The sequence below is a fragment of the Amborella trichopoda genome, chromosome 5 (genome assembly GCF_054954075.1).
Source record: "Amborella trichopoda isolate Santa Cruz 75 chromosome 5, AtrichopodaSantaCruz75HAP2 v2.0, whole genome shotgun sequence".
Lineage (NCBI taxonomy): Eukaryota > Viridiplantae > Streptophyta > Magnoliopsida > Amborellales > Amborellaceae > Amborella > Amborella trichopoda.
The window spans coordinates 17,840,800-17,863,970 of record NC_142340.1 but is presented as its reverse complement, the minus strand read 5'-3'; the positions used below and the strand labels follow the sequence as shown (position 1 = coordinate 17,863,970).

The following is a 23,171-nucleotide window of genomic DNA, read 5'->3' as shown; positions in this document are numbered from 1 at the left end:
AAAGAACCCTAGAGAGAGAAAGAGGCTCTAGAGAGACAAAGGTAGCACATCATACTGTACCAACGAACCGGCCCACCCACAATTTACCTAACCTTTTACCTTAGTTTTAAGGTTGTGGAAGAAGGAGATATTTTAAAAGGTTTGGAGGTAGAGAGAGGAGAGAGAAAGACCGTTGAATTAAAATTGTAAAAAACAATTCTATAGAGCCGATGCTCTAAACAATCGAATTAAAACGAGCCCACGTCAAAATTCTCGTCTCTCAAACTCATCATCTCGCCATCAAGATGTATGGACAAAAAAAAAAATGGATTTTATGTTTTAAAAATAGAACGTCTTATAACGTATTTTTAAACCGTTAATTTTTAATATTACCAAATTTTTATAAATTCGTTTGATTTATATTATTTCTTAAATTTTAAATTTTATAATTAAATATAAAAATATATTTTAAAGCTGTCACAAACATTTTTAGCATTAAAACCACATTCTTGTATGCTATTTAAAAGAGCTATACTTTGATTGTTTAGAGCCTGAGGTTCATACCAACTGCACTTAAAATTTGGAGGCATAGTGAAGAGAGAGAAAGAGAGAGTTACAGTATTGGTTACTGCGTTTGTTATAAGTTGTAGAGAGCGAGAGAGAGAGTCAAGGCCAAAAGATGGAGTCTTCCTTGTTAGGGATGCGACGACGACTTTATTGGCTTCACACAATTTACGCGGATTTGCTTTCTCACTCTTTATTCTCTCTCCTCTCCTATTTCGTTTTTTGTGATGATTAGGGCCGGCTGCCTTGCATGCCCCATGACTCATTTTCCGATCTTCAAAACCCATATTTACACTCTCCTGTTCTTTCCATGATGGGTTTCGGCAACGGGTTGGGTATTGAGTCTGGACCTAGACCTGAACTTGAAATGTATTATATATCAGGATACGGACCTGGACCTGGACCTGGACCCGGACCCGGACCCGGACCCACTGGACATACTCATACTCGTAACGGAGGAACAATTTTGGAGAGTAAAAACGAAAATGAAAAAAATTGATGGCTTCTCTCTCTTTCACACAATTTATCGATCTTCATTCTCTCCCGTATTTGATTTTTGGGTTGGTAGGGCACGCAACGGGCCGGCCATGCCAGAGGCCTAGCCCGGTCCTAATTCCACTCGAACGGTCATTAGCCGAATTGTTTTTCAAGTCAAAGTGGACTTGGGTGAGCCTAATAGGATACCTAAAAAATTTAAAAAAAATTAAATACGAAAGGGACCGATGAGAGCTACAGTTTTGTAGCCGAGGCCTTAATTTTCTATGGTTGGGCCCAGTGGGCCGGTCAGGCCACATGCCCATGCCAACCCGAGTAGCGATGAAACTTATTAGGTCAGCAAATCATAAATGCGGAAGTCAATCGAAGGAGTCCTTTTTGTCCTCTATTATTTTTATAGAATCACGTGATTCATCGCCGTTCAGTGAATGAATGGATGGTACGATGATAGTGTGAGGCCCACGCAGAAAAGTGGCTAGGATTAGAAATTCATGCCCCTAGAGAGACGTTAGTTTATTTGACCCTTATAAAATAGGACTGATTTAAGCTCAAGTCCCCACCAACGGGGTTGTCACGGAATTTTTATAAATTTTTGCTTTTTATATTTATTCACATTTTTTATTTTTTATTTCAAACTATCGTGGCTTCAAGGCTGTCACAATTTTGTAGCTTCAAATCTTGAAGAACATAGGAATTGTGCTTGAGCTTTAGTTTTTTGTTTTATTTTGGGTAAGCCATTAGAGGAGAAAGCCCTTATCTGTTTTTCATTAATATTATAAAATAGAGAAGATTTCAGCTCCTTTCTTTACAATCCTATAACATGTCACATGTGGCAAATCATGAAGTAAAGCAAGAGAAATACAGTCTGACAGACAAGAATGTCAAATAGTGACTGGTAAATGAGATGTGGCCTTCTTCTTAAAAATATTAGGTATCACGTTGGCTTCACGAAAAATGTGGGTGATGTACCACCCATGATTTAAAAGTCATTGACAATTCGCTGCAATCATGAATAACTTCTAAGAAGACCGACAATATTCATGAATAACATTAACGAGCAATGTTGAGTCCCTTTCAATTTGAAGAAAGAAACACTTTAACTGAATGGCTAGAATTAATCATTCCTCAAGAATAGAGAACTTTACATAATTATTAGAAGCAATTCCAAAATGTTTTGAAAAAACTGCAATAAAACCACTAGCACAGTCTCTAATAACACTACCCTCACCTGCTCGACCTGGATTATGCAAGGAAGCATCATCAATGATAAGCTTGAAATAGTTAGGGCAAGGAAATGACCACGCCATCGAAATATTACACTGGTCTATATGTTGATACCAATTGAATTGTAGGTTGTCAATAATTGCTTTTTCTTACACATAAAATATCCAGGATTTAGCATTAGTTAACTCCCGAACATAAAAAATGATTTGTCGAAGTAATTCTTCCCTCATGATTAACCCGGATTGGAAGACTCTTCGATTACCTCTGCCCATAAAACCAAATAATTGAAAAATTGAGCAGTTAGTTGCTCACAATTGGAACATTACATCCTCAGTTTATTCCCATAGTGAATACCAAAAAAAAAGGACCTTGAAGAACAAAAGTTAAGACTTGAATTCTTGTACTTGAAGGTCCTAAGCTACTTATCTTCCCACCTTTAAAGTCTAAAGTGGACACAATAATATGAAGGACTTTGATTACTAAACTTAGTGGATTTGGTAGAAATAACACAACTTGAAGGAAAATAAAACCCTATTTAGAAAATATTAAGTATCTTAGTTTGGTCAAATCATCAAGTTATATTTTTATGATTAGCAACATTATTTTTATTTTTATTTAATTTTAAAAACACATATTTTAATTTTAGTTGTAGAGTTTATTTTTGGCCTTTTTGAATTTTTTTTAGGGATTTTGAGAATTGTTTTATAGTTTTTTATTTTCTATATGGTTACTATTTACAAGTTTTGTTTATAGGTATTGTTCATGGGTAACTATTCATATGGATATTTTTGGAATTTTTAATATTATTTAAAGGTTTTTTAGACTTATGATTAAGTTAAGAATTTTTTTAATTATTTTGATTATTGTATAGAGTATTAATGCCCTCGAACATAAATAAGCATCCTTCTCTTTTTGGAGTACAAACTCTATCCTACCTAAGAAGATGTAATTTTTTATCCTTTACAAACAAATACCCAAAGAAAATTTCGCATCATTCTCTCTAGTTTTTTTGACACACTTATTGGCATTTTAATCAAGGACATTTAGTAGATTGGTAGATTTGTCAAGCAAGACTGCAATAGAGTAACACTACCTCCTAACGACAAGTATTTTGGTTTCCATAAATCCAATTTAACTTGAACCCACTGAAGAACCTTATCCCAAACTGAGATAATCCATCTACTATCCAATATAAGAGGAAACCCTGGATTTCTCCAAGTATTTGCATGTATTTGGCTTGAAAATCTTGTTGTTTTTACTATTCTTTAAATTTCCCTTCATAAACTTTGTATCAAGGCTCCACTTTTCTTCAATAATAAGGCCACAAAATTATAGTCAAGTTTGTTGATTTAGGGCCAAATTTTGCAAATGGAACCTAGATCTTGCTAACTTTGACGAGGTTTTGGCCTTTCTTTGCCTAGGATTATGACTTCAGTGAACCTTGGGATGAAGAAATTAAGAAATTTAAAAGATAGGCTCCATAACTTACACAACAGTTCAGAAGAATCATTCATGGCCCAAAAGGTGATCTTTCGACTTAAGAAGATGTCGACTACAACCCTTTTCACCTCTATGCTTTGTGTAACGAGTCGAGTAAAGAGAAAAATGTTAGAAGACCTGAATATGAAGAATATCACTATAGGGTTTTCGATTTAAATGATACATTCTTGATTTTGATACAGGTTGTATTCAAAATTTTGTACTCACTTAGATGAAAAACAAGATCTTTTACGAGATCCTATCTATGATGATAAATAAGATTTCATGGTTGAACCTATCTTTGATGAAAAGAAGATGTAGGAGTCCAAGGAGAATCAAAAGGTAAAAATATTAATTCAGTCATCAAATCTTATGAGCATCTTGAAAATGCACTCGTGATATAGGGCTAAGCCTAAGCAATTTCTACAAGATTTATGATGGAGGACAAAAGTTTTCTTATTTTGTATTTTTAGTCAATTTCAATGATGTATATAGTAGCTTTAGATTTAGGTTTTATTTCTAGGGTTTTAGGATTTCTAAGGTTTTTATTTTTTATTTTTTATTTTTATTTTTTTATTTTTATTATTCACGCATTACTATTCACGTGTTAGTGTTCACATGTTACTATTCATGCGTTATTATTCACGTTTTATTGGTCATTGGGGTATTTTTGGAATTTTGGCATTGTTTTAGGGGTATGTTTGAGTATTAAATATTTACTTGAATATCACGTTAAATTAGGGTTTAATAGGCTTACAAAAGATTGGATGTCATAGTTTGGAGTAAATATTATTGAAATAAATTTTATTTTATGAAATAAGAAAGTTCTTCTTCTTTTGGCTTGATTTACAGCCATGTTATTTATCTCTTCTTGCTGATTTTACTTGTTTAAGGTTCAAGATAACGGTGGATTCAATGTCCCATCGTTCTCCCTACATCAAGTAGTATAATGATGGAGGGAAAAAATCGCTTTATTTTGTATTTTTATTCAATTTCAATGATGTATATTGTACTTTTAAATTTAGGTTTTATTTATAGGATTTTTAGGATTTCTAGGGCTTTTATTTTTTTATTTACTATTCATGTGTTACTGTTCACATGTTACTATTCTCACGTTATTGTTCATGTTTTACTATTCACAGACGTATTTTTAGAATTTTGGTATTGTTTTAAGGATATATTAGATTAATAAATATTTACTCGAATCTCAAGTTAAATTAGAGTTTCATAGGTTCATAAAATGTTGGATATTATAGTTTAGAGCATATGTTATTGGAATAAATTTTATTTTATGAAAAAAAGAAGTTATTCTTCTCTTGGCTTGATTTACAACCATGTTCTTTCTCTATTCTTGCTCATTTTCCTTGTTTAAGGCTTAGAAGAACGGTGAATTCAATTTCCCACATTTTTTCCCTACATCAAGTGGTATCAGGGCATGGTTCAAAAACGGCTGGAGATTGCGATAGTTTGCCATGGAGGTCTTAGCCATAGGGATGCCGATATGATTAAACTACGTAAGGAAATTAACAACTTGATGGCGAATGTTACAGAGCTATTGCTGCGCAAGCACTGCTAGCAAAAGTATACCCTAAACAAAGAGAAATATAGATGGATAGATCCAAACGATAAGGGCTTTCATGGAGAATGATACAAATCAAAGTCCGACTCAGAGTTGGAGCAAAATGATGAAGCTGTTCTTCTATGCATGCGCTCCGTGTTGGGAGCCTCATGCTCGAGATAATAAATCATGGGATTTAGTTTATCAACATGATTTGAAGGAAAACGGGGTTGATCTTGGTGTAGGTCGTATCGAAAGTCAGAAGGTTGTAGATTAGGATCTGCCACCAATTTTCGATACATACTTAGATGATGAACAAGATTTTGGAAGAGATCTAATCTCTAATGGTGATTAAGATTTATTAGGTGAACTGATCTTTGACGAAGAAAAAGATGAAGATCTGGAATATCTATGAGATTTAGGGCATTGGAATCAAAGTAGCGCAGTGGAAGTGTGGTAAACTCATAATCATCAAATTGTGGCCCAGATTTTAGAAAGTGATCAAATAGATGTTGAGAAAACCTTTAAAGGCCTGAAAATTTGAGTTTGGAGTACAATACATGATTTTCAAAGAGAGTTCACAAATAATTGAATTTGATAATTTTACATGGATTCCTCATTATCTTTATCAGGACCCATGTCATGAGGATTTTTTTTTACCTCGAATAGTATTTGAGCTGACAAAAAAAAAGAAGGTCATAGAAAGGTAGTTTTGATGTTTAGTTCATCTTAACACACTTCAAAACTTGATGACGAGTTTTCTCCAACAAGGGGAGAATGATGAAGGGCAAAAGTCTTCATGTTTTGTATTTTTATTCAATTTCAATAATGTATATTGTAGTTTTAGATTTAGGGTTTATTTCTAAGATTTTTATGATTTCTCGGATATTTATTTTTTATTTACTGTTCACGCGTTACTACTATTCACATATTACTGTTTACATGTTAGTATTAATGCATTATTGTTCATGTTTTACTGTCCACATGGGTATTTTTGGAATTTTGGTATTGTTTTAGGGGTATGTTAGAATATTAAATATTTACTTGAATCTTTAAATTAGGGTTTCATATGTTTATAAAAGGTTGGATGTTATGGTTTAGAGCAGATGTTATTGGAATAAATTTTATTTTATGAAAGAAGAAAGTTTTTTTTCTCTTGGTTTGATTTACAGCCATGTTCTTTCTCTCTTCTTGTTGATTTAACTTGTTTAAGATTAAGGAGAACGGTGGATTCAATTTCCCTCATTTTATCCCTGCCTCAATTTATTTGGCAAAATTTTTATAATTTCAGCACATTTATATGGCTAAACAGATCTATCGACATACAATGATTCTTACCTCATCAGTTTCTCAATTAATATATCAATTGATTTCAAAGCCTTGGCTTATAAGAATTAGCATGTACAAATTTGGAGAACTGTATATTTTAATGAGTAGTGGAAGGTGGTACATATACAACTTGTTTACAATAATCCCAAGATTGTAGCGATTGAGATATTCCAAATCTTTAGAAGTTACAACTAATATAATGTAGTTGGTAATATCTTACTTAATCTCTAATAAGTCGCCCAATATAGCCTCAATGTATAATTGTTGAATTTTGATTGGCTCAATAAACCACAAGTCCAAGGATTCAAAGTATAATATTCAGTTGGAGAAGATTGCAGAACTAATGCAAAATTCATTTTAGTTTATTTCAAAATTTGAGGATGAGAGAGTGATGCAGGACAAAATTATTTGTATTGTTAATTTTATTGAATTTCATAAGATACATATTTCAATTTCAGTTAAGGTATTTTTGTGTTTTTTAATATTTTGTTAATGATTCTAGAATTTTTTTATATTTTTTTACTCACTATTTACAGGGTACTATTCATGGGTACTGTGTATGTAAACTATTTATAAGGGTATTTCTAAAAAATTTAATATTTAAGTTTATCTTTCAATGGGTATTTTAAATATTTGTATAAATAATTATTGTCCTTGAAAACTTAATATTATTATTTAAGAGGTGCATGGAGCCTAAAGGGGTTACTCCATATGATTTTCATAATTGAAAAAAAAAAAGAAAAGTTTGGGCTTTTGGAACTCTAACTTGGGGTGAGGAAGAAACCTTAGGTTTTTTCAAGTTTTTACATGTGTTTGACTTGAAACTCTTATTGCTTTAACTTTTCTTCAAATTTCTCTGCATCAATTTCTATAACAAAATAACATTTTCTAATATTTGAACTAAAATACTAATAGAAACACAAGAGAATACTCCAGTTATACACGTGCGATAAAAAACCGGAACAAATAAGTGGAAACCTCTCTTAAATGGAAAAATTAAATTCGAACTTTGATGGTAATTCGATGGGAAACCATGGAGTGGAAGCTACTGGATGCGTAATAAGAAATTTAAATAACATGATCAAACTAACATAGTCAAGCATCTGACAATTTGTTAGATAATGCGACATATCCCAGAACTCTATTACAGAGGGCGTTATTATTGTGTGAAAATGACACACTCATAGAGGGTGATTCTACAAATGTAGTTGCATTGGCTAAGTGAGATCAGAAAATTCTATAGCAACTAATCCCAATGTTTTACCAGATTTGAGATGCATTGAGTAGGATTCAGCATCAATTCTTGCATCGTTAATCGAGTATAATGTGACTCCCTTGCAAAGTAAGCGGTCGTCCAAACTATATTGATAGTAAATAGATTTTGAAGGGTATATATGTTGATATATTCGTAATACCCAATACAATGTATGAATAAGCAAGGTGCAGTAGCTGCTGAATCTTCCACTGGTACATGGCCAACTGTGTGAACCGTTGGACTTACCAGCCTTGATCAATTATAAAGGTCGATGCTACCACATCGAACCCGTTGTTAGGGAAGAAAATCAATATATTGTTTATGTAGCTTATCTTAAGTTATTTCTCAAAAAGAAAAACAAGACTGTTAACCAAGGACTTCTAACATCTGAAGATAGTTTTATCGAAATGATTATGGACCTTGAAGATTCAAAGTCATTTATTTAAAATCATTTCTATAAAACTTGACTTTGAATCTGAAGTCACAATGAATAATAATAATAATAATAATAATTTTTAGAACTTCAATAAGAAGTCAAGGTATGAAGTAGGGCATTTTAAGAAAAAAAAAAAGAAACATAACTACAAATGTAAAAAACAACAATTTGAGAGGATTTTATAATAATGTTTTAGGAGGTCGTGAGCTTAAATTTATCTATAAATAACTATCCCCTTTTCATTTTTCAATGAGAAATTTTTAACATTGGATTTCGTACCAATTATAAATTAAAGGAAAATATCGATCCAGATATCTTGTAAACTATTGGTCAAATTGTCCAATTCAAGATTAAAATGATTATTTTTAGGGCATGTTTTCTATGAGTCCATATAGAAATGAGTCGCTTCTTAAAACTATATTTTTGAGATGGATTTTTTAACTTAATTTTTAAGGATATCTAATCTCTAACATGATCATGAATAAAAATAAATAAATTAATTAAAAAAATTAAAAATAATAATTATGTTAAGAAAACTTGTAGATCATTAGTTTCAATAGTTTTTAGATGGGCCATCTATTTACATCCACTTTTAAAGTGGATGCTTTATACCATAGAGCCACATATTGTAGAAATGCGGTCCAGCCCGCATAAAATACGTTTCCCTTTTTTTTTAAGCTTTATTTCATGTACCACCTTAAAATATATATTTGAAAATAACCAAACTCCTTTTATTCAATGGAAGGCCTAAATAGGCAAGTGCATTTCGGTGATTTCGCACTAAGCGGCTCAATCTAAATCGTGGTAATGCCCATGGAAGGCCTAAATAGGCAAGTGCATTTCGGTGATTTAGCACTAAGCGGCTCAATCTAAATCGTGGTAATGCCCATAGTTGTTCAAGGTTGGCACTATGAGACTGCCAAATTATGCTAATACCCCTAGTTGTTCATGATTAGTGAAATAAGACTCACTTGTTTTTTACTTTAAACCCTTATTATGTGTTGCTAATATCAAAAAACTATATGCATTATCATCATGTGGTTTGGTCCACTTAAGTTTATCAAATAACTAAAATGCCCTTAGTTGTTCAACATTCTCAATTTTAACAGGGTTAATTTGATCACTTTTACATTATTTTTTTTTAATGGAGGCATAGTTGAATGAAACTTAAAAGGTAATCACCCCCTTGAAATGATTTGCCATCTTAATGCTTTTATAACATGTTTTGACCGTTTGATTGATATCTTCCTAAATTAGAATCTAGCCCAAAATAATTTATTCCCAAATAAATCTCTCTCCTTTCTCTCTCAACTTAAAGAAAATTGAGTAATTCACATGCGGACCATACAAAAGATATGGTATTACAGCATGGTTCATATTTTGAAAGTATTACGTTGAGCTCCTACTTTTTCAAGCTTTTTATTTTAGACTTTTAAAACAGCTAAAACAAAAAATAAAAATAAAAAAATAAAAAAATGATGCATTTGGCCAGTTCTACAGTCTAACTTCTAAACAATTCAAAACATGTGTTTAATTAGTTTAAAATCTACCCTTGGAACTGCTAAAAAAAAGGGGAAAAAAAAAACTTTAGGATGTTTTATATTTGGACTTTCGAATTGCCCACGTTTGAAAGTTTTTTCTTTTTCTTTTTTCAGACAGTTCTAAAGTTCGACTTCTGAACTGCCCAACCACATCAATAATTTTGTATTTTAGGTGCTTCGAAAAATATATTATCTAATGTGGGAGACAATGAGAAATAAAATAAAAAATCAAAAAAATAAAAAAAGATGAAAAATTATACCCTCTCTCACGGTTTTTTTTTTTTAAAAAAAAAAAAAAGCTCTTCTCTTCACTATTTATCTTTTTTGTTTAATAATTACGTATTTATATATAAACCTAAAACCTAACTTGCTCCCTAAAAAACCCTAATGAATGCTGGATCATAGTCCTTCATCGTTTAAAAGATTAATCATTCACTTCTACCCCTCAATTCTCTAAAACAACAAAAAAAAACACAAATACCTCTAAAACAAATTTGAAATGCAAAATATCTTTAAACCTTATATAATCTAGAAAGTAGTAAAATAAACAAATTAAAAAACCCATTACACCTGATCTCAAGCTTTTTCTGTTTATTACATCTTTCAAAGGCCACATGGAATGATGAAGTTTAATCATTCGCCTTGGTACTTTATCTTCTTCAATGAATGAATTAACAAAAAAAACAATGTGTGGAAGGTGTGAAAAATCTCTTACGATTTCCACCATTTGTTTTTCCATGCCATACAACTAGATCAACTTCTGTAGCATGTTGTAGTTTGTGACCGAAGCTTGAATCAGTAATCTGTCTTTAATCTTCTATGTCTTCATCTTATCTTGGTCCCCATGTTGTTGTTTACTATATAGATCTTGTAAAACTTATTATTCTACCAAGACATACTATCAGGCCTTTGTGAGTCTCTCAATTGTTTAATCCACACACTATAAGTGGATAGGGGATGATTGTGATAACATTGTGATATATCGATTTTTACGCTCTGATACCAATTAATCCAGTAGAGAATAGGAAATAAAATAAATCAACTACAAAAATAAAAGAAAAATAAAGGATGATAATATACCCTTTTTAAAGATTTGCAAGAGAGTTCACCCAAGGGAGAAAGATTTTTTTCCCCTCAAATCTCCTACATCACTTTCGAACAACAAATATATCTTCTTCTTTTTTCTTTTTTTTTCGATGGCTCAACAGTTAGTTTTTCAAACAAGGACTTATATACGAATAAAGAGACTAAAAAAAGTAAGACATTAACTTTATAAGTCCCAAAATATGAATCACAAATTTCCAAACCTGGGGTTAAATAAGAAAAAAAAAACTCAATAAAGTAAAATTTTAATGTATTATGGAGACCATGTCATAATAATATATCTTTCGTCTATACGTAAATTTATTGAGGCATCCATTTTCATTCTCTGTTTTAGGCTCTCGTCCCTCAATTTTTCCTCTTTATCGTCTCTCAATCTCACTTTCTCTATATCTAGAAAATTTTCAAAAATGTGACCATGGATCAGTCCATATATTTCCAATGTTTGGGAAACTAAAGCTGAATCTTGAAGAAAAAGGGGCAAAACAACAACTGGTTGAATTCAAATGTAGATTTCTATCTATAAAAGAGGCCATTAAATCAAATCAAAGCTACTTCTACTTTAACACTCTAAAACTATGGCTTCTCTCTTAAGAAAGACTCAAAAAACTAATTGATCTAAAAGTCACGACTTTTTCTTTCTAAAACTAGCCTTAAAACCCATATAGTAAACCTTGCACGAGGAAAGTTTGCTAAGGTCTCTACAGAACATCAAAGAGTAGGGCTACAGATAGGCATCAAATCCATCTCTCTAAAGGACAAGCTTTCTATCCTTCTCCTACAGTATAGAAGTTCTATCCTCCTCTTTATCCAACCGTATATTTTGAATGGAGGGCTAAAATCGCCCCAATCACAATGTCACGTCTCCACACTATTTTATTTTTAATTTTTTTCTATAAACTATTTTGGCACCAAATTTTGGACATCCATTCTTTTATTAAACTCGCACTAACAAAAAATATACAAAAATATTTTCAATAAAATAAAATGACCAAAATACCCCTTAAAAGGTTTACGGGGTATTTTGGTCATTATATTTTATCGAAAATTTATTTTTAATATTTTTTATAGGTGCACCCCAATGAGAAGATGACATGTATCAAATTTCATTTCATATTCATACAATCTGTTAAAAAAAAACTAAAAATAAAATACTTTGATACGTTAGATTTAAGATCAAACAGTGAGTGGCTCTCTTGATCAAAATTGGACGGCTGGATGGTAAGAGGAAAAAATAACTTCTATGCTGCATAAGAAGCATAGAAACCTTTGCCCTCTCTAAAATAGGGTATGCTTTAGGCCAAAACATAATAAGGTATGATTTAGGCCAAAACATAGACAAAAGAGTCGATCAATTTTTTGCAAGTTCCCTGGGGTCGAGAATGAGAGATTTTGTTTTACGTTAATTTTTATGAAAGGGCAAAATGTGGTCTATCTTACAAAATTATCAAAATAGCACCTATCATTGCAAGTTTATTTCATAAAGGTACTGTTCAAATCGTCAAAAAAAATTTAAAAGAAAATTAAGATTAGTATATCTTATTTTACAGGTATTTGAAAACTACCCACAGATTTTTTTTATTTAAAACATCCTATAAATTTTTGACACCAAAATTACATTTATTAAGTCTCAAAGCTAAGACCTTTGCACTCGTATATCACATTCCATTGCAAAAGCTTATTGGTCTAAAGTGCTTCAACTCCACCGCTCCCTCCTCGCATTGATTGCTTTGAGCATCCTCTAGTTTAGGATCAAATCCGCTACAACTTTGGTGACATTCTTCCCACCGTATTCCAAAAATGTCGGAAGAATTAAGCCCGGAAGCCATCCGATCCAGGGGCTTTATCCCCTTCCGTGACTTTAACAACGATTTATAGCAAAATTTAGTGTGTGCCTTAATTTAATGGTTTAAAGTTGTAACCTTATACCAAACACCAACCTAATCACCCGAAAAAAGGTAATATACAACATAATATGAACCATATCGTCATAATAACCAGAATGACCAAATGGTTTACCATTGTCCAATCTAGTGCAACACAGTCCAACGGGCACTGAAATTGATGCCATTTTTATCCATTCCCCTCCATCACCGTCCAACCGATTGATGGTACAGTAATAGCATTATGGTCAAGTCGAAATCATGACCATACGGGTCGTACTAACCCATGAACATACACAGACAATCCCGGATGGATGATGAACCGAAAACTATTCCAATATCCACTTTCACCAGTTTGAGATTGAGAGAGCAATGGACAGTTTTCAGTATGTCAAAGGAGTGCTGGACATTGAACATGGAGACACATCAGATAATAATAATTCAAATTTTAAGCCGCCCTATATCATGAAGTCCTTAAAGATAACTAATCTTACTGTCCTCTTCCATTAAGTTATAGTGGTTAACATAACAAGACTCATCTAACAAGAATTTGTTCAGCATGTCCACAACGAAAATGGTTCAAACGTAGACTCCGGTGGCCAGAAGTAAGAACAAGGATCCAAAGCCCTGCAACCAACGTGACCTCAATCAGCAGACAGAAGACAAGCAATCAATGAAATTCAAATATCTCAACTCACCAAGAAAATTGATGCCACAGCACCTGTTGCAAGTTCCTTGGGTAAGCTGCGGCTTTGCCTCGAAGAAGTTGCTTCATAGCTACAATATATAGCAAACCCATGAGCACTTTCTCATATTGTCGCTCATTAATTATTGTTCCATTAAACATCACAATCTCCTATGACCATTAAAAATGCATTCTTAAAATTCTCACTTTTTTATCATCTCCATTATTCATCATTTATTGTAAAATAATGATTTTCGGAAAATCATGCGACTCTAAGATGGCCATGTCACAAGTCAACTTCAGGAGCACAACAAAAATATTGAACTACGGCAAAATTTATAGTTAAAGAAGAGCAAATATATCAATTTTTTTCTTACAACGATACCCATGCTTTAATCCATTTTTTATTTTCTAATATTGAACAGTTCACAGCAGTCTTAACATGCAAAAACACAGAACAGACAGGTTCCATAAAAACTAGAATGATGGCATATCAATCTGAGCTTCTTTAGTTTAGCATACCAAGTAAACCAGCTCAGAAGCAGTGTCAGCTTGCAGACAAATATTACAAAAGATGCGAGGATTGCATAGTCTTCTAGAAGCCAGGCACCAGATTATGGATTCTGAATAAGGGGCAATTCATGAGTAACACTAAGCTGGGATTCATTAGTGAGTCTAATTGACTCAGTTCTCAATTTAAGGGTGGAGCAACAGTTTTGTGGCTATGCACACCCAATACTTTTGTATTAAACCAATGGAATAGGATAGACACCAATTATACAATCGAATCCACTATTAATATATGTGAAACCGACAGTCAGTCCATAGTCACTTAAAAGTACAAGGCAGGCATGTTTTGCTGTTGAAGAATGCTCTGGCCTGCTGCCTCACATGGACGATGAAATGGTCAGCAGCAAAGAAATCCTTAGGAGATGGGTGAGGTAAGAGAGGATTTCAAGGGAAGGAATAAAATTAAGGTAAAATATCTAGGGCCATTTTTTTTTTAACATGTTGACTTTTGTGTCTTTATATAGTAAAAGAGTCCAAAACATCAAAAAATAGGCTTCCCACAGATCAGGAGCCACAAAAAAGGCTGCATCCCAGCAAGGGATGCACTGTACAACCAAAAAATAGAGGCCACCCCTAAAGTATCTAGGGCCATTTTGTTTAACCATCGTGATCAATATGAAGGTAAAGAAAGAGAATGGGTGTGTGAAGTACGAGAATAGACAGAGAAGAGAATGGGTGCATGAACTAGGAGAATAGACAGAGAACAGAACACCCAGGAAGGATCCATAATGAGTTGGTTAGAGATACAAAGGGCGAAAGGTAACCTACTAAATCACAGGAACTAAGATGCAAGGCAATGGATAGTTTTTCACAACGTACAAGCCATTAATATAAGATAGAAAGGGAGAGTCACATCCCATTATTTCAAGTCATACAAGAGGTTAGTGTGCTGGTGGGGTCACATGGAAACTGGAAGTGCGTTGGGTTGGGGGGTCTTTAGATAAAGCATGTTAAGGACACTGCCATGTTACAATAATTCTAAAATAAGGTTAATGCTACACCAAAGAAACCAGACACATGATGGCTCCCATTTGCGCACATCTGGGAGCTCATTGTGCCATATTTCTCCACCAACAAAATCTAATAAAACCTCGGGTGGCTTGGTATAACCAAGAGTTCAATCCACATGGAAAGCGTTTTTGTCCACCTTTCCAACTGCTTCTGCCTCTTCTCCCCCCACCCCCCCAACCTTCTCTCTCTCTCTCTCTCTCTTTCTCTCTCTCTCTCTCTCTCTCTCAGCATGGTATAACGAGAGTTCATATGGAAAGCATTTTGTCCACCTTTCCAACCGCTTCCGGCTCTTCTCCCTCCACCGCTCCCACACCTTCTCTCTCTCTCTCTCTCTCTCTCTCTCTCTCTCTCTCTCTCTCTCTCTCTCTCTCTCTCTCAGTTTCATCTCAGGGCCTGCCAGACACGCCCAACCTGCAACAAATCTCATCCACATACGAAGGCAGATCTGCCAGAAACCAAATTCCAACTTATCAGGAATCCAGATGGATTACTATAGCAGGCCTGTTTAGATGTCCGCTCTAATGTGGTTTTACGGCAATATGGTGATTCACTGACAATAAAAATCGATTAGAGTTTTGGCACATCTAGAACTCTGGATAACCATTATGCTATCAAAATGGCCAGCAAAGTGCCACTTCTTTTGGGTTCGAAATAGGTCAGACCAAATTCCAACTTAATCCAATGTACAACCTGTGCATTGTGGAATGATGAGAACACATCTTGCCCAAACATTACTGGCAAACATGCTCCAATCGCTGAACTTGGGGAGGGGTTGGAGGAAAGAACTGAAGGTTGCTGAGGTTAGAAACATAATGGGAAACAAATAATATATAGGCCAAGGGGGCAGTTTCCACAATCACTCGACAGGGTGTAAGGAGGGGAGTAAATAAGATATTTATGCACTAAATGGGGTATAAATTAGCATGCATCGAAGTTGTATGGAACATTTTGGAAGAAGTCATCATCGTTCGAGCCTTATCCAAACTATGGAAAGTCCTGGAAGAAGTGATGATCATAAAGGGATTTTAAGGTTCTCAATGCAATTGGCTGTTCTAATGGCAGAGGATCAAATTTTCGAGACTCGAGGAAGCTCTCCAAAGACTTACTAAGAAATTTAGCAAAATTACTAAAAGAACAAAGCACTAAGAGAGCAGGACACAATTTGGGGGGGAGTTTGAAAGTTGAAAGGAAACTGATACAGAGAGATAATTCATATAAGTGAAAGGGGAAGTAGGTGAACCATGTATGAGAAACAAGGGGGGGAATCTTAAGGGAAAAAACACGTAACAATATGCTCCTTAAAGGACATATTAGGTGCTTTTGAGGCAAATTGTTTTTTGGCTCCCATCCTTTTGTATGGCTCTTATGGATAAATTTACACCGGTTAAGCATCTAGTCCTTGGACATCACACTACTGTAAAATATCTCTCATTTATCTCTCCATATACAAAAAGACCACACCACATGTTCTCTTTCACATTCTAAGTTATTGGGAATTGGTAGTTCCCATCTCTCATAGAGAGTTTGGGGGCCTAATCATGCTTTTGGAATACACTTTTGAATCTTCCATGACATCGCCCTTGGCACCTCTTGAATGGTGTAATGGTGGTGTCTTCATTTAACTGCTCGTTTCTTTCTTGAGATATAGCCCAAAATAATGCAGGTAAAGACGCACGCCAAAGCTTAAGCAAAAATATTGTCGTTGAATATCTTTCTAGACCAATATGTGAAGAGGCTTTTGATGTTTTTCCGGGCTATGGTTCTGGTGTTGAACTTGTGGAATCTCATTACAAAGGCACATTTGAGGAAAAATGCTCATGATCTACCATGTTGGCTTTGCATAGGAAGCATCTATTGCACCCATATACTCTCCATTTTTGGATTTTCTAGGGAACATCTATTGCAACAAATTACTCCCAATTCCTGAAGTTTTGTCGAGGGTTCCTTTAGCTAGATTTTCTTTGATGGAGATGCAGGCAGACTACCCTCACCCACACATGGAAATCTAATAGAAGCTCAGAATCTTGGTATTTTCATCCTATCAACAGAGTAGGGAGGACACAGTTCCAAAAAAAAAAAATTGGGATGATACATTCACATGAGTGCTAAATGACTGCAGAGGAATCACCTCAAAAAATGCACAATGAACTAATATGAGAGTATGATATCAAAGAGAAAAGCCTCAAGGCAATATTTGGAAAGGCCAACACATCCTACAACTTCATGGTTCGCATTTCATTGGACCGAATTCAAAACCAAAATCTATTTTTTTATCCATCCCAAGGGTCATTGCTATTTACCGTTCCGAACATGAGTGTTTAATGTACTAATGTACTCCTTTCCAAGCCAAGATTTGTTAGCAACTATTATTGTGTTCTATATGGAACTTCTCCAAAGACCACCTTATTACATGTGTCACATGGATTGACTCTCATTCCTATCCTAGTTTGGCTAGTAAGGAAACATTAATGCCTTAATACTTATGATACTTCATTTTTTTGGTTTGCAAAGGGCATGCCATTTCACAGGCTATTGGTTAATGATTTTGGTTATTGCCCCTGTAGTAATTTCCTTTGGATTCTCTCAAATGTTTTTATTGTGGTGGAAGATAACTTAAATATGTTGCACCAATGGTTTGGAATATAACTAAGGCATGATATAAAGTTAGTCTGCTGGGCTAGGAAAGGGTTTCAAGTTTCCAACCATTTAGTTTCGAAATTGTTTCAATAAGGGGTTGGCAAAGAAAACTCATGGAGGAGCTTGTAACCTAGGGGATGAGACTTAACGCAAACTATGGCGGAACAAGAGAAAAATGAAATCTCCAAATTTTGTTTAATAGTAAGGACAGTACTCAGAAAATTATATCATCTAACAAAACAGGGGCTAATGAAATTAGGAAAAAGAATCAAGTAACAATGACACAATTTTTAAGTTCATAGACATGGGAGTGCTAGGACAGCAATATACGTCAATAAACAATTATCTGAGGGATCAGGCTTGTGTCAAGACCGTAGAGGCTGGGTTTTCATAGCACAACGTCTCAAGCAGTGCTAGAAAAACCGGCCGTTTAGATCGGAACTGCTAGGGTTCCGAGTCCGACTAGGGCCGGTTTTGTGTGTGTAGTAGCCTAGGTGATACCTCCCTAAAATGTCCAGCCCAAAACTGGCCAGTTAGGGGTTGAACCGGCCATGTTTTTATCTAATAGACAAAACAACTAGAGCTAAACTTATACAAAGAAAAGAGGAGTCTAGGTTCCAAAGGGGGAAAGATAAGTGGGGAAGGCAATGATTGGGAACAGAGGTTTGAGATAACGGGAAGAGAGAAATGGGAGATAGGAGGAAAGAGAGTACAAGAAGGAAGGGTGTGGTTATGAACTGGGAAAAGTGGCTGAGGAAGAAGCTCTGGAGGAGCTACTAGTTGCTGAACTGTTGTGCTGCTCCTTGCTTAGCCAAGGTATCAGCCACTTCGTTGGCATCCCTGGCCACGTCTGAAGGTCGCTAGAAGCCCCCACATAAGAAATAAATGCAAGCAAAGAGCTGTGCCAGTCTCCATGGGACTTGTGCAGAGTCAATAGCCCAAGCAATGACATTACGAGGATATCCTTCTACTATTAGGTGATGGAGAGAGTGAGTGGATTGGCTGCATCATTTAGGTCTACCATCACGGCTAAAGTCTCAGCCATTGTGGACGCGACATGTCCTATGACCCTGAGAAGGAAAGGAGGCGACCACCTCAGAATTCCTAAGGACTCCTCCAAATCCAAATGGCTTGGATTTCACCAATCTACATTCAGTTTTAGAGTTTGCAGGGGGAAGCCAGAGATGGCGATGTCCGGGGTTGATGGATTAAGGGATGGAAGAATATCCCCACTGTTAAGTAGGAGAGAAGTCCGTAGATGTGCTAGTAGAGGTAGTCCATTGGCTTAGTAAGAGGATTCAAACCTTATAAGGTCCTAAAGGAACTGTGGGGGTGTGACCTTGTCCTGGAAGATCCAACAGTTATGTTCTCATCATATTCTCCATAAAATGTCCAATGCTAAGGCCTTACACAGCCAGCGTCGCAATTTGGGGTCTGGAGGGGTCAAGAATGCCTCAAAGATTTGGGGTATGGACCCAGGGTCACCCATTGGTAGCTGAAGATTTGTAGTAGGCTTGTCCAAAAAGTTTGAGTGAGCTTGCGCTGCCAAGGAGAGATGATCGGTTTTTTCCCTCTTTTTTCACATAACACAGTGGTTAGGTAGCGAATGACCCCCTCTTTTTGCACTCGGTCAATGATCAAGGTTCTACTTGAGAGCAGAATCCAGTCAAAGGATTCAACTTGATGAGGGACCGGGCCATTCCACACCTTGTGGAAAGTGGGGTTTGTGTAAAGAGATTTGCAGAATGACAAGATTGAAAATTTCCCGGCAGCCACTGGGGCTCAGACCGATTTATCATGGCAGATTCTGGGAAGAAGAAGCCTTCGAGTGAGTGGATAAGGAGTAAGAACTGCCAGCCTTCCTCATCAATGAGTGCCCTGCAAAAAGGTGATGACCAAATAATGTCACTACCCCTTAACTCTGCAACTTTCACCACCAAAATGCCCTTGTTCCTTGCAATGGCAATGACGGAAGGCCATTGGACTCCTAAGGATTGATCCCACATCCACAGGTCCTTCCCAAATCTGGTTTTTGACATGAAAGCTTGACCTTCAAGCACGTCCCTGGCTCGAAAAATCTACGAAAGAGTCAAAGATTATCAACTTGCTGAGGGCATGCATCGCAGAAGATAATAATATCATCAGCATATAAGAGATTGTGTGAAAATCCTCTAAGATTGGTAGAGTCCACTATGACAAGGAAATAAAAGTTTAGGTCGATCATTTAAAAGCATTTCAAGATGTTTACGGTCACAGAGAAGCTAAGAAACACAACTCAAATGGAACTACAAACCATCAATCTTTGGCAAAACCAATGAACAACGGTCAAGTGGTAAGGTCAAGGAATTGTTTCAAACTTTTGGAGGAAGAATATGCTGCAGAATATCAACTTGTTCCTAGCTCACTTGAAAGGAAAAGATCTTACTCAATAATGACTTAAATGTCAGGGAATTTTTTTACCTAGCAAGCCCTTTATATGTAGAAAGGAAGAAGAAAAATGGATGAATTCTTCAACCCATTAAGATAGAAGTATTTTGAGCATGTGTCATAATTTTAATAGGCTCTATGGAATTCTTGGAAAAGTTATTTGTATAGTGGCAGCAAAGGATCACATTGTTTAGGTAAAATAAGTTGAACTTAATCTAGAGAAATCACAGAGAAATGTCCTTAAGTTACATTTGCACGCTTGGGTTACACAATGTTAGTCAAGATCAAGGGTGATTTGACATACGTCATATCATGGGTCATCTAAAATTGGGAAGGGGGGCATTAGTAAAAAGCCTAGTGCTCAAGGATAGCCACATATGGATTGTCTCCTTTACTCATAGGTGTTTCCAATGGGAACTTTGATGAGAGTGAGTAAAAGAAGCCAAGGTCAGCCAACAAGGTTTGTCAAACACAATTAGATGAAATGTTTGAGATGATCAAGGTTCTTTCAATTTGTCGTGGGCCAATGGCTTTTGGAGAAAACAGGACCGAGGCTTGCTTAGACGAGGGCGCTTCTCAACCCTGTGAGGAGATGTCTAAAAAAGGTCATGAATACCCATATCCATTTTTCTTGGCCACATCCCTTCTGATTTCATGTCCATATTCAGTGACCGATATCATACATGTAACCCACTAGGTCCATTATATGGCAATTTTGTAACTGAGGACATCTACTATTGTTGCCTTATAAATATTCCTCTTTAATGGAACCATGATACATGAAATAAGAAGATGCCTCAAGAAAAAAGAAACCAGATATCACTTGTTGTCTATCGGTTCAAACAATACAAATTCTTGGGAGTTGAGAAAACTCTACAATCCTCAGTAGAATCAAGCTTAGCCCTTCTTTCTACTATCATAGATCTGCTACGGGAAAAATCTGCTATACACAGAGTAAACGTGCCATATGCTCCTATCAAGTGTCAATGGGAACTCATTCAGGAATCTGAGGATCGAAGACAGCTCCTTTCAAGTGTCAATGGGAACTCATTAATCTGATGATCGAAGACATCCAAACTACAGTATAATGTCTCTCAACAAGAATCTATTATCCATCTTTCCATAAGAAAACTATCTAAGAGCATCGCTAACCAAAACAATTAGAAGCGTCACTGGAAGTCATAAAGGCATGCATGAAACAGATTCCAAACATCTGAATCCAACCGGAATCCAACTGGATGAACTGAATCATATGGGAACCAGAATTAGTTTAAGACATAAGTACCAAATAAGAATATAAAGAGAGAGCCAAAGGTCTCATGCAACTTTGTAAAAAGACGCAACAAGCGAAACACAATGACAAACAAGTATGTATGAAGGCACTGGCTACAGAAGCTTAAGGATAAGCAACAATGGAGGTTAACGTCCAACGAGAGGTATCAAAACTGGTGAGAAAACACATGGAACTATTCGTTCTTTGCCACAGTGATCTTCTGATAGTTTCACAATCCCAATCCCCACAGAAAAGAAAAGGCATTAGCCCCCTAATCCAAAGAACCCCAAAAGGGAGAGAGAGAGAGAGAGAGAGAGAGAGAGAGAGAGGACACTTTGACAATCAGAAACCTTTTACAACAGTTCCACAACGAGAAACTGCAATATAATTCCCAAATGAACATAAAGTAAAAAATTTATATCAACAGCTGAACCCATAAGATAACAAAAACTATAAAATCCTCACAATTTCATCAGAAAATCAATGTTAAACTTCAATTCATGAATAGGCATCACAAATCGTCATCAAGTAAGAGAAAACATACACACTCACGTGGAATTCAAGTGCAATTGCACATAAGTTAATTGAAAAGAGGGAAAATTTGCGCCAGACACTTACATAAAGAAAGTGGCGGTCACCAAAAAGCCGACTGTGAGAAGAAGCAGCGCAAGGGTAGGGTACCAGGCTTCTGGTAGGGGACTACCAATGGGTTTCGCTGAAGGAGCCTATTCATCAGATGATGCGTAAATGTTTAAACCAATGAGATCAATAACCAGCGAGACAACAAAGATCAAAGGGAAAAAAGAAAGAGCAGATCTGGGAATGTTAACTGAGTGACATGTCTCACCATATGAAAGCTTGAGATCGGAAACAGTAGTCTCTCCCACTCTGCCCTAATAATTTTGTTTAGTCCCCCTCCCCCTCTCTCCCTCTACCCTACTGCTTTTGTTTACTCTCTCTCCAGTGGTCTCCCCCTCTCTAAATTCAGAAAGTGGGCGCATATATCGTGCTCCCACCGAAGCACATTGTACATATACTGCCTCAGATATACGACCACATGCGTAGGAGCCTGTATTCCCCAAATTACTGACTATTTCTCAAGGGTGCGGTTTGCATAGAGCCTAGGCTCTAAGCAATTAAATTAGAACCTACCTTCAAATAGTGTCAAGAAATGTGGTTTTAATATTAAAAATTTTTATGATAGTTTTAAAATATATTTTCATCTTTATTTATAAATAGTGTAGATAAATAGATATATGAAAACTTGAAAATCTTGAAAAATTATGGTCTAAAAAAACGTTATAAAAATAGACTATTTCCAAAACTTGAAATCCATTATTTTCTCATGTCCATGCATCTTGATGCCGAGATTATCAATTTGAAGATATTTGAGCATCAAAACAACATCTTCTAGTGAATTTTTTGAGGTAAGATCTCATTTGATTGTTTAGAACCTTTGCTCCATATAAACTTTCCCATTTCTAAAACAGCCCACTAATCTACCAAAAAAAAAAAAAAAAAAGCAGTGTAAGGGGATGCAATTCCTCAATTGTTATTTCTCACTTGAAATATGTTGATGATACTTTAATCTTTTGTGATACTGATAGTTTGCAAGTGAGGAATATAGCAATATGCCTGGAATGTTGTGAGGTGACATTGGTTATCAAAGGCAATTTTAGCAAATCCTCAATTATTGGTATCAACTGCGACCCTATAGAAGTTGA

General features: G+C 35.4%; 1 protein-coding gene across 1 annotated transcript; it reads right to left on the bottom strand.

Moving 5' to 3' along the window:
• Positions 1 to 13,012: 13,012 nt before the first annotated feature.
• Positions 13,013 to 22,369, bottom strand: LOC18448193 (uncharacterized). The gene is made up of 4 exons (XM_006858269.4): positions 22,295 to 22,369; positions 22,066 to 22,172; positions 13,543 to 13,621; positions 13,013 to 13,471 (listed from the first exon to the last, which is right to left on the bottom strand). Exons 1-4 carry the CDS (start codon positions 22,295 to 22,297, stop codon positions 13,424 to 13,426), a joined length of 237 nt encoding a protein of 78 aa, XP_006858331.1. The 5' UTR covers positions 22,298 to 22,369; the 3' UTR covers positions 13,013 to 13,423.
• Between the last annotated feature and the right edge of the window lie 802 nt (positions 22,370 to 23,171).

Bases quoted from the DNA above. Each gene is read 5' to 3' on its own strand.
- LOC18448193 (XM_006858269.4), bottom strand. The intron at 13,622-22,065 runs GTAAGTGTCTGG...TATATATTGTAG, and splicing joins GTGACCGCCACTTTCTTTAT to CTATGAAGCAACTTCTTCGA. The intron at 13,472-13,542 runs GTGAGTTGAGAT...CGTTGGTTGCAG, and splicing joins CTGTGGCATCAATTTTCTTG to GGCTTTGGATCCTTGTTCTT.